This window comes from Podarcis filfolensis, assembly GCF_964270895.1.
Source record: "Podarcis filfolensis genome assembly, chromosome: 9".
Classification (NCBI taxonomy): Eukaryota; Metazoa; Chordata; class Lepidosauria; order Squamata; family Lacertidae; genus Podarcis; species Podarcis filfolensis.
Genome location: NC_139610.1, coordinates 57,142,848 through 57,154,332, shown reverse-complemented (window position 1 = coordinate 57,154,332; position 11,485 = coordinate 57,142,848). Strand labels below are relative to the sequence as shown.

Here is an 11,485-nt window from a genome sequence, read left to right as displayed (position 1 = left end):
CCTGAACTCTTGCTTGTATGAATGAATATCAATCATGCATGACAGATACAGTTCATTATACTGAAGAAAGAATTGGTAAATTTCCATTAGGTAAAATAATTTGTAACATCTCAAAGCAGATCTGAATATTTCTTTAACAAAAAAAGCAAGGAATGTGCATGGAACCTGAAAGGGTAATAAGATTTACAGCGGCTGTAGTTCTTCAACAAGGAAAGTGCACTCCTTGGAGTCTCATCTTGGTTCCAGCTCCTCTTTGAAGAGGAATTAAAAGTGCACCAAGGACAACTAGTAAATATTTTGGAGGAACACTGATATTTCGGCTAAATGGTTTTTAAAATCCCACTTTGATTCAGAGCAACGCTAATCCAATAAGATAACGTAGTAGTTCCTACTAATAATAGTTATGAAAATGATCAACCCATTAGGTCCCCCCCAAACTTAATGAGATTAAATGCTGTGATAGATATTCCAGAGACACCAGCATTACAATAAGAAAGATCTCCATTTCACTTTTATGCTGCCATTGGTAGTTGTGCAGGTTTTGAAGATGATAGCTCTTTACTAGAAAGCTAAGCCCATATTTTTTGTTTCAGAAACTTGGAAATGAAATTTTGCCCACATGAGAAGACATTATCACCAGACCTCTTTGGTGCAATAAAGTGAGCAGCCTTCTGTTCAGCTTGCTTAACCCTTATGCAATCAGTAAAGAGTTATTGCATCTTGCACTGCTCCCAGTTGAACCATACTGTCACCGAGCAACACTCTATTGAAGAACTACAAGCACTCTCTCTTGTGTATAGGATGGGGAAGAAACTAAAATGCTTGTTTATATTTCTGCCTATCAACACACATTATTAGATTCTAACCTGGCAAAAATATGCTAAAACTAATCACTTGGAGATTGTTCCGCTCTATAAATGGCACTCCTGTGCTTCTTAACACTATTGTCCAAACATTCAGGTGATGTACATGCAATCCAAATGTTGTTCGTATAACTTCTGTCATATTTAGTGAGTTGCAGAGGCTAAACATGTGGGAAAAGAAGCAGGAAAATCTATGTCAGCCATGAAACTCACTGGCTATGTGCCAGTCACTATCTCTCAGCTGAACCTACTCCGCAGATTGTTAAGTTAGATTGGGGTTGGGGATAAGAAAAATCTTGTCCATCTCTGTCAGCTTCTTGGAAGAAGGGCAGAATAGAAATTTAATAAATAAAAGTAAGAATAAAAACCTCAGGATGCAGCAAATGCGTGGCTAGACCATTTGCATCATATTTTAGAACGTGGATGGAGAATCTCTGGCCTGCCAGCTATATCTGGCTCCCAGAAGATTCCCATCAGCCACTAGGAACTCTTTTCTTCAGTTTTGCCCCTCCTCCTTGACATTCATGCCAGTAGCATATGGGACCCCAGCTAGTCCAGAAGTACAATAGATTGCAAGCTTGGGGGCCAATCCAGATCAGGACCCTGGCATGGGCTAAGGGGCCTTTTACCCTTTCCTCCTGCACTGGAAAAGTTATCTCACATACTTCAATGAGAGAGTCAATCAGGAGTTGGGAACCTTTTCTTTTTTTTCTGTTGAGGGCCACATCCCCTTGGGGCAATCTATTAGACGTGCATGTTAAAGTGAATAGAACTGAAGCTTGTGGTGGGGGAGCCAAAGTCAAAAGTGGGTGGTGTACCCTCTTGCTTTTGGGCTTGCTCTCCATGCCCCTGCTTTCTTTCTCCTTATCGCTTGCAAATTGGGTCAAGGACCACATGTTCCTCATAATCTAATTGCTGATTGGATTCAGGTTAGAGATGAAAGAGTCACTAATACATGCACTAAAGGAAAAGAAGTAGGAAAGGACCTATTCACCTACCATGTTAATAGTAGAATTAAATTAAAACACTTCAGTATATGGAACAATTCAACATATTGACACAGCTGCTGTTTATATAGGCAAAACTTTCTTAGCCATCTCATTTACTGTTTGAAATAATAACAAGCTACATCAGGCTCCAACTGATATTGACAAAGCATTCTGTCAACATAGCGGCGGTGCGCTCAAACTATGAGACCTTTCAAAAATGGAATCCATGAGTTTAGCTCTCACATCAGAACATTTAAGTGACAGCTGTACTGCTCTAAAAGGTTGACTTAAAACCTTTGTAAAGAGCAGTGTGATGTTCTCAGCTAAGTTAATATTCTTAAGCTGAAATCACACTGGCAACATCTGAAGAGGTACTGTTTTTACCTAGACCAGCCTTCCACAACATGGTGCCATCCAGGTCGTTTAGACTACAACTTTGATCAGTTCCAATCAGCATAGCAAATGTTGTTGGTATCCATCTGGAGTGTGCCTCTGGGGGTGAAGTCAAATGACTGTGTTAGCCTGGGCAGTGTGTTTGAAAGCCCTGGGCTGCCCAGATGACAAGACTCCCCTTTTGGCCTCGCTGATGTGATCCAAAGGAAAGCACAGCAATATGTTTTGCACCAGCTTGGCACCAGGACTTACGAGGCTTACAAGATGCCTTAGAGACCGGAATTTTATAGGGTTTACTCTTCAGCCTTTTCTTCTCCTGAATATATCCTGCAAGGCAGCATGGCAATTGGTCAGGTATTATTAGAACTGCTGTCCAACAATAGATGGAGGGCACCAGGTTGGGGAACGCTATGCTGTCAGATACACTTGTAATTTATTATCAGTACTATCAACAGGCAATCTGTTTATTTAGGAAAATACCTTTGCACTCCTTCCACTTGATCTTTGGTGTAGGTCTTCCCACTTTCACCTGCAGCAGATGCACTGCTGTCCTTCATGCTATTGGGTTTGTTCTTATCACTTCCACTTGCTGGTTTTCGACAGTAAGCACCACTCCCGGCAGCACTCCCGTTCTTTGAAATTGCTTCCAGTAACACTACAGAAGAAAAAGAGTGTAAGCTACATAAGCATAGAAGATACTGCCGATAGGCTTACATTTTGAGGACAAATGGGGGAAAGAATCAGATAAATTAATTATGTTCCTAGGCTAATATTTGCAATGCATTCCTATGCAGCAGGTTTACTCAGAATAAGCACCACTGAGTTCAGTAGAACTTACTTTCAAGTAAGTGTGTATAGGATAGCATTTTAGAGCACAATTTGAACCATTCCACCAACGTCCCAAGGAGTTAAGACAGTGCATATGTGCTTTTCTGCCACCAGAGATGAGTGCTAATGGAAAGCTATTGTCAGACTTTCTCCTGCCTGCAGTAGCAAGTGCCCCCAAACAAGGCATTGAAGGGCTGTGGCACCAGCAATCCCTGAGCTTCCTTTATGCCAATCTGAAGGTCACACAATGGAAATGAAGGAAGAACCATCTTCCCACTGCTTCATACACACACAGGCCCTACCTTAGATCCCACAGCAAGAGATATCCTTGTCCCCCATATAACAGAAAGAGATTATGCCAAACTAGCTGATGAATTGCACAGAAGATTGGTCAGTTAATTGGTTTATTACTGTGGTTTATTATTCATTTATTATCTTTGTGCTGACACACTGCTATAGACAGTTCAATCACACATCCTCAGAATATTTTTTTTTAAAGCACATAAAATGGAGTAGTTAAAAGTGACACAAGACATCTGGACTGATGTCATGAGTGCCATACAAAAGGTACCTATGCACTACTATAAGTACCTGCTCAATCATTCCTACATTTCAGGGGTTGGACTAGATGACCCCCAAGATCCCTTCCTACTCTATGATTCTGAGATTCTATGCTGCTACTATTACCACAGAAAGTAAGTTCAGTAGTTCCTTTTGTTAGGAAAATAATTGTTTTCCTGCATCTCCACACACAGCTTTTAAGGCAAAGAGAAAAAGCAATCATTTCACAGTAATTGCTGAGGCAGCACTGTCTGGTTGATTCAGTCCTGCCTGCAAAGTCTTCAATGGAGAATCACACTGCAAAATGTAGCATCCAAAAAGGTTGATTCTGGCCCATTTCGGACTATGTTCTGACATCTAAATTATTAAATCCACAGAAAGGAAAACCAAGTTCTCTTGTCAAGAGGGGGCTAAACTTGAGTTATTTCTTCCTGAAAACTGAAACCTATAGTTTCAATTTAATCAAGATCTTTTTGCTGTAAGAAGCAAAATAGAATAGGTTAGATGATACCATCAGGCGATACTATGATGCAACTAAATTACTAAAATAAGAAATATAAGCTTCCACCTTCACAAGGGCCTCCATCCCGGCTTGATGAAATCTTTGATAGTACTGTATTTGAGCAATCAACCGACTCACGTCCTAAATTTCCCTAGTAATGTAATTTTAAACGTATATGATATTAATATTAGATTAAAAAGACTTTCTTGAATTAGTAAAAATAAGTTTTAAGATTGGAAAATCCTGAGCACACTTATCAGGGAGCATTTCCCACTGAATTCAGTGCAGGTCACTTCTGAGCAAATACGCTTGGGATCTGTAAAATACAGCCATTGTCTTGAAATGGGTTAAATCAGAACTGCAAGAAAAAAATGCCTTCAACAGCTTTAGAAGAAAACTATTTTCTACCATGTTCTTGTTGATCATTACTATTACAGCATTGTAAAAATGCAGAAGGGAAACTTCTAATTAATCAAAGTTGTTAAGAAGATGCACATTTTTGAAACTAACAGGACTTCAAACAGAATGAAAAATCTGTTAGTGTGAAGCATGTGAAGACAAATATTGTAGGTAGGAAATGGGATTACCAACTTGTATCTTTTCTAGTCCATTCACATTTCTATTAAAATGTCTAAGAACGTTATAATCCTTCTCACTAAGATATGAAGAACTGCATCTGCCAATTTCTACAAATAAAGCTGCTGTTAAAAGCACAAAAGCAGGCCAGGCTGGTGTTGTTTTCCCCAGTCAGTTTGCAATCCCAAATGGAAGACTGTCCCTCAAGTACCAGAAATGAAATGCTAATATGGCAGCTCTTATTATTGCACTCACAACTCAGATATAAGGATACAAATTCACTAGAAGATTAAAATAATTATTTTTAAATAAGACAAAACATATCCAATTGATTTTTTAAATAATCCACATTAGCATACATACTATTTACATGCAAATAAAGCATATAAATTAGTTGCTTCAATATGCCTCAGTGATGTGGACATATACGATATGATACGATATCTTTATTGTCATTGTCCCTTGCGGAACAATGAAATTGAAAAACTACATAAAACTACATAAAAGTACCACAAAACTACATAAAACTACATAAAACTACATAAAAACTACATAAAACATTCAAAAACCCCTAAAAACTCTAAAACCCCATTTTAAAATACACTATACTACAAAGACCCCTTATGCTGCGTTTAGAAACAGAATTGCATTAGCATAGAAACTGTTTCTCAGGTGGCTAGTCCTGGCCTTTATAACCCTATACCTTCTTCCAGAAGGCAGGAGCTGAAAGAGATCATTTCCGGGGTGCGTACTATCATGTGCTATCTCTGCCGCTTTCTTATGGCACCTGGCAGCATAGATTTGATCTAAGGTGGGAAGAGTGCACCCAATAATTCTCTCTGCAGTCTTTACAACCCTGGATAGCATTGTTTTTTCCCTGGCCGTGCAGCTCCCAAACCACACACAGAGACCATAAGTTAGTACGCTCTCCACAGTGCAATGGTAAAATGCCATCAACAAGTCCTTTGAGAGATTGTTTTTCCGGAGGATTCTCAGAAAATATAACCTCTGCTGTGCTCTCTTCACCAGGTCTTTGCTGTTCTCTCCCCAGATTAGGTCGTCTCTCAACTCCATTCCCAGAAATCGAAACACCGAGACCTGTTCCACGCACTTCCCCTCAATAATAAGTGGCTGAATATTCAATTTACATTTCCTAAAGTCCACAATGATCTCTTTTGTTTTCTTTAAGTTAAGGAGTAAGTTGTTTTTCCTGCACCACTCCCCCAACTGCTCAACTTCCTTCCTATAGGCCGCCTCCCCCTCTCCAGCAGTTATTAAACCAACCACCGTTGTATCATCTGTGAACTTAATGATCTTATTACTGGGGTATTTGGGGGCAATATGCAGTGCTCTAAGGAATATGCAGTGCTCTAAGGAAGAATTGAAATGGCCAGTCAAGTACAATGCTATTTATATAGTAAATTCAAATCCGGACTTCACTCTTGTAAAGCCTTTGAAATAGTTCCACAATTATAAGCTTCTTTCAATGCCCTTTGCTGTGTCTGCTGTTGATTATGAAAGGTACAATCTATTCTCCTGCTTGTGTATGGTTGCGATCATGTTATATAGAACCATGTCAAAGGGCATGTCTACACAGTCCTATATTCCTGGCTTGATGCTTTCATTTGTAAATAGATTGAATTTATCCCTCAGAACTCTCCGCCTCCAAAAACTCTTCAGTACATATGGACATATCATGCCTAAAGGAAACACAAAAAAACCAGCCTGGGCTTCTCAAAGCACAAAACAAAAATACCAGCTGTTTAGATGGAAGAACAGATCCTTCTGCTCCCAAAGAAGGCACAAATAAATCAGGAACAAATAGGCCTACAGGTGCTATACAGTCCCTTAACAGGTCCCTCCAGGGAATCAAAGATTGCAAGCAAAATATTTGCTGAAGTCCCATCAGTCTCAAGCATGCAAACTACCTCTGTAAGAAAGAAGTCAAACTAACTGAAACATCACTGGCTTGACATCAAAAGTCATTCTTCCTTCCAAGAACAGACTTAAATGAATTAAAATAAATATAAATAAAGTGATACAAGTTTACCTGACATTTTGAGGGCCAACGTCCTATAAGAAGAGGGTGGCTAACATTTTGCAGCCCAAAAACCACATTGAAGGTTGGTTAAAACTATTTTTAATATTGTGTTTTAATTGCAGTAACCTGCTCTGGGCACTTCGAGTGAAGGGTGTGTGATCAATTTTTATACTGTAGTATCATCACCGTCCCCCTCAAGGACTGCATGCCACTGTACACTCACATGCACACACTCACCACACACATAGGTACACTCAGAGAGGCAGGCAGAAACATTCAAGCAGCACACCCCTCCTTTCTGCTGATCAGCCTAGCACTCCAACGGGGAATAAAAACACTGTCTCTGTTCTTCAGAGATATCAGTCTCTGAAGAGCATCATAGCGCTGGGCTACAAGAGGAACCTCTCCTCCACAGCCTAGTGTTGTGATTGCAAGGAAGCCCCGACTTACTTACAATGATGCCTCTTCTCCCTCTGGCATGGAGCCACTCCTAGAAGGTCTACTCTAAGCACTCCCCTCTTTCCCAAACACTAAGGCCTTCTAAGAACTGCACTACACCAGAGGCAGAAAAGATACCTCCATCTGAAAGAGAGCTGGTGGGCTGCTGCAAGTGCCTTTGCGACACTGGCTCACCATCTCTGCCTTATGACATCCCTCATCCAGATATTCAGGCAGATTTCCTTAATTAAGACAAATTCCTTAATTAAAGTGAATTCCTGTGAAACTTACTAAGGAGTAATTCTTTAGTACTTACTTTAAACTGAATTTGCAAAAACTAGGTGTGTCTAGGCTTGATTTGATTATTTGCCATGGTTGCAGCTCTTATGGCTGGTGAAGACTACAAATTTGGATTTGAAGCAGGGCTATGATAATGTTACATGTGCTGCAAAGATCCAGTTCCACTGCTTACTGCAATTTGCACTACTGCTTTTATATCTACTGAAGTAAACAGCAGTATAAAGAAGAGCAACTCCCATGGACTAGCATCAGGCCTTTGGGTTGGCCTAGAACAGGGGATTGAAGTTTACCCCAAAGTTGTTGAGCTTTTTAAGGATTTTACCCCAGGACATATAGTGCCACATATACAGTGGTGCCTTGGGTTACGAGCTTCATTCAGTCCGTTCTTAACCTGAAACCATTCTTAACCTGAAGCGTGCTTTCGCTAATGGGGCCGCCGTCATGAAATTTTCATCCTGGGGCAAAGTTCTCAACCCAAGGTACTACTTCTGGGTCAGCAGAGTTTGTAACCCAAAGTGTTTGTAACCCAAGGTACCACTGTACGTGCCTGGCCTAGAATACTGTAGATGCTTTCAGAGGGGAACGTAAACACACACCATTCACTTAAATTATTCAGGTAAATCTGCTCTTTTGAGAAATTTAAACTGAACTGCCCGCTCCTCAGGTTTTTAATTATAGGGTTCAATTTAAACATGACACTAAGAGTGCAAGAACTTCGACATGGAACATTTCACAGCCCTGCAGACCTCTGCTGCTAGGTATGTGGCATGCTAACACTGCACACCCAGGTGAACTGATCTGGCTTATCTGAGATACTGGAGACATGGAATGCTGCAAGGGTTTTAAAAAATGTTTGGCAATATGTTTCAGCTGGATCATACTTGTTGGAGAATCTCTGAATAAAACAGAGCTCAGCTAGGTGTACATTCTACAATGGCATTTACTGCTAAGTCTTATTTGTGCTTTTAAAATATACAGTTCATTACCTTCATCTTTAATATTAGGTCCATGCCAGTTACAAACTTGGATATACTGCTATTCAAAACATGACATCCACAGGAAGTATAGTTTGGAAAGCCTTAAGGACAACATTTGATCTATAAAACCCTATGCAACTCAGGACCACCTCTCCCTGTATGAAATAGCGCAGACCATGTGGTCTTCATCAGAGATCCTTCTCCATGCACCTTACTTGAGTGAGATACAGAGGGAGCCACATGAAAACAAGACGTTTTCAGAAGTGGTCCCCCATAAGTGTAATGCTCTCCCCAGGGAAAAGTGCCTGGCACCATCATGATCAGTTTTTAAGTGCCAGCCCAAGATCTTTTCATTCGCTCAGGCTTTTGGCAACAAAGCCGGTCACTCCAGTGGTGCTTATCTTTTAATGGGGTGCATAGGATTTGCCATTAGTGTAGTGTGTTATTGGATGAGCACTTTAGGTACTTTGTATTATATACTATTATAATATTATTATATAATATTATTATTATATACTGTGTGTGTGTGTGTATACACACACACACACTGTATTATATACCGCTTTACATTTTCTAAGTTTTTAACTGTTATATTTCAAAAGTTTTGAAACTTTTTTCTTTTCTTTTTTGCAAAATGTAACTAACTAACAAATGTAAATAATAATAATAATGTTACTTTTATTATTTGCAGAAGAATCTTCAAGTAATATATGTACTGGTCCAGGGCAATGACGATACAAATTGCTCTGAAAGCCACATAGGTTTTTGAACATGTTACCTTCAGATCAGATTACCAGGGTACACGTATTGTGACCTGAAATATAACCAGGTATTTGAAAGGAGGTTTATCAGAGCCAACATATATTAGCAAAGCTGTTTGTACTTTCATAGCTCTAGGAAGCAAGGGGCCCAAGCAGGCTACTATTATGTTATACTGGGTTTCGTGACAGATCAGCCTAGATTAGGCTAACGGAGTAATGTGCAGCAGGTATCTCAGGAACAACATATATTTGTATGATCCCAACAAAATCTCTAAACTGTGGAGGGAATGATAATTTCTAAACATTACCATCTCTTCACTTTTGTATTTCAAATATCCAGCCTTGATTCCACAGTTTAACCAGATTTCAAGTCCTCCTATGCTTTTAGCAGTTGGAAACTGGCTTGAATAAAAGGGAACTTGGGACAATGGTGCAGTCTACAGCATACAGGAAATAATTTGGGCAAGGGGAATAGCTAAGTAGTGAAACAAGGAAATGGAAAATTGGAGGCAGGCTTAGCATAAAAGATTAAGGGCTGAGCACATTTCCACAATCATATGTAGGAATCTGACATCCAATAAATTCAGCTTCCTGAGAATCTACGGTTTTACTTTAAAAGAAGCAAGCCAGTGATGTTCACATGGGAAATCTTCCATAAGAAAAAAATCCAGCACTTCATTTTTCTATGGAAAAAATGTCATTTTATACATTTACTAGTAACAATGAATGGATATGAATTGCAAATACAGTATTAGGCAAGTCGGGAAGCTTCACATTTTTGCTGTATTCACTAAATAAAAGTACAATAAACATGCTAAATTTGATCACTCTCTAGGGTATCAGAAACTTTTCCCATTACAAGTTACCCTTGCCTAGAAAAAAAAAATATCTAGAAAACTCACACCACTGCTTCTAAACCTGCAAAGTTATGCTTAAAGCATGTGGGCAAGAAAGATGGAGGCTGGGTAGAATTTCGAGTGACCTGGGTTTCAGTGATATGCATGGTTGATGAAACTAAACTCATGTTAAATAAGCAAATATATCTTGGGAAAAATCTAGGTCACCCTTTTTAAAGTTTCTACAAAAGCCCAGGATATACATGTAAGTTCATGGAAACCTGAACTTGCTTACTGCCACACTTAAAACTGATCCCCTGCCAACAAGCTAGAGTTAAGAAACTAGAAATTTATTAACATTTCTCAGTGCCCTCATGGAAACAGATCCCCTGGGATCCCCCTACAGAAGTCAAAACCAGCTAAACCAGACCACCCAGCTACAATGCTATGCACACTTACCTAAGGCTAAATGCCAATGAACTCAGTGGCACTTGAATAGCCCTGCATAGGATTGCACTACACAACTGGTTTGTTTGTTGTGTAGATATACCCCAAAGATCAAGTTTCTAAAATTTCAACAGGTACAACTCACGTATTACCAAGTGTTTTTCCAACAAGACTACATACTTTTTTTCCTTTTTACAATAGCAAAAAGAACGAACAAACTGAGACAATGGTGCTGGCTCCAGTTAGCTCAGGCCATATGTATAACAAAAAAGGTGTGTGTTTGGTGGTGGGGAGTTGCACATATACTAAGGCACTTTTAATACAGTGCAGCACTAACTAAGTCGATACTGAAGTAAGACCTCTGAAATTTAATTACAGCTACTCCCTACTAATTGTGGCTAGAATCATCTCTGCTAATTATCCTATATAAGTTACGAAACATGACAACGGGATTTCTATAGCAAGGGAGTACCCAGTTCAAAGGTTGCCTCACTAGGTAACTTTAGGTGAACTCACTAGGTAACTAGCCAACTGACTCTCTGAGCTACCTTACAGAGTTGCTGTTGTAATCCATCAATGAAATAATGGGCATGAAACATGTTGAAACTTGTTTATAAATACTATATAATATCGTCATCAGGATTGGTTTCAGGATATGGGGACACCGGTGGTGACTGCTAACCACTGGATGAGGTGGAAAGTGGAGAGCCCAAACAGCAGGTGGAGCCAAAGCCAATAAGGGGCAGAGCCAACTAAATTGAGTTTTATTCCCATCCTCCTTCCTGCTGAGTTCTACAATGGCAGCACTGAGACTAAGCAAGTAGAAGCTGACAGCCAGGGCTACCCCCTAGAATGACTAAGTAGGAAGACAGGTAAGTTGGGGCTGGCCATGGCTGACTGAGGTTGGAGAGGCTGGTGTCCTATTTGCCCCAATGGACCAGTCACCACTCATCTTGCTTTTCAGGCCAAGGGA

The 11,485-nt window shown here is 39.8% G+C and overlaps 1 protein-coding gene across 2 annotated transcripts in view; it reads right to left on the bottom strand.

Moving 5' to 3' along the window:
- Positions 1-11,485, bottom strand: part of DNAJB14 (DnaJ heat shock protein family (Hsp40) member B14) — a 33,323-nt gene that overhangs the window by 17,986 nt on the left and 3,852 nt on the right. For both annotated transcript variants that reach the window (XM_083571622.1, XM_083571623.1), the window contains exon 2: positions 2,726-2,900. In XM_083571622.1, coding sequence (XP_083427748.1) covers positions 2,726-2,900 — 175 coding nt within the window. The remainder of the gene's footprint in view (positions 1-2,725; positions 2,901-11,485) is intronic.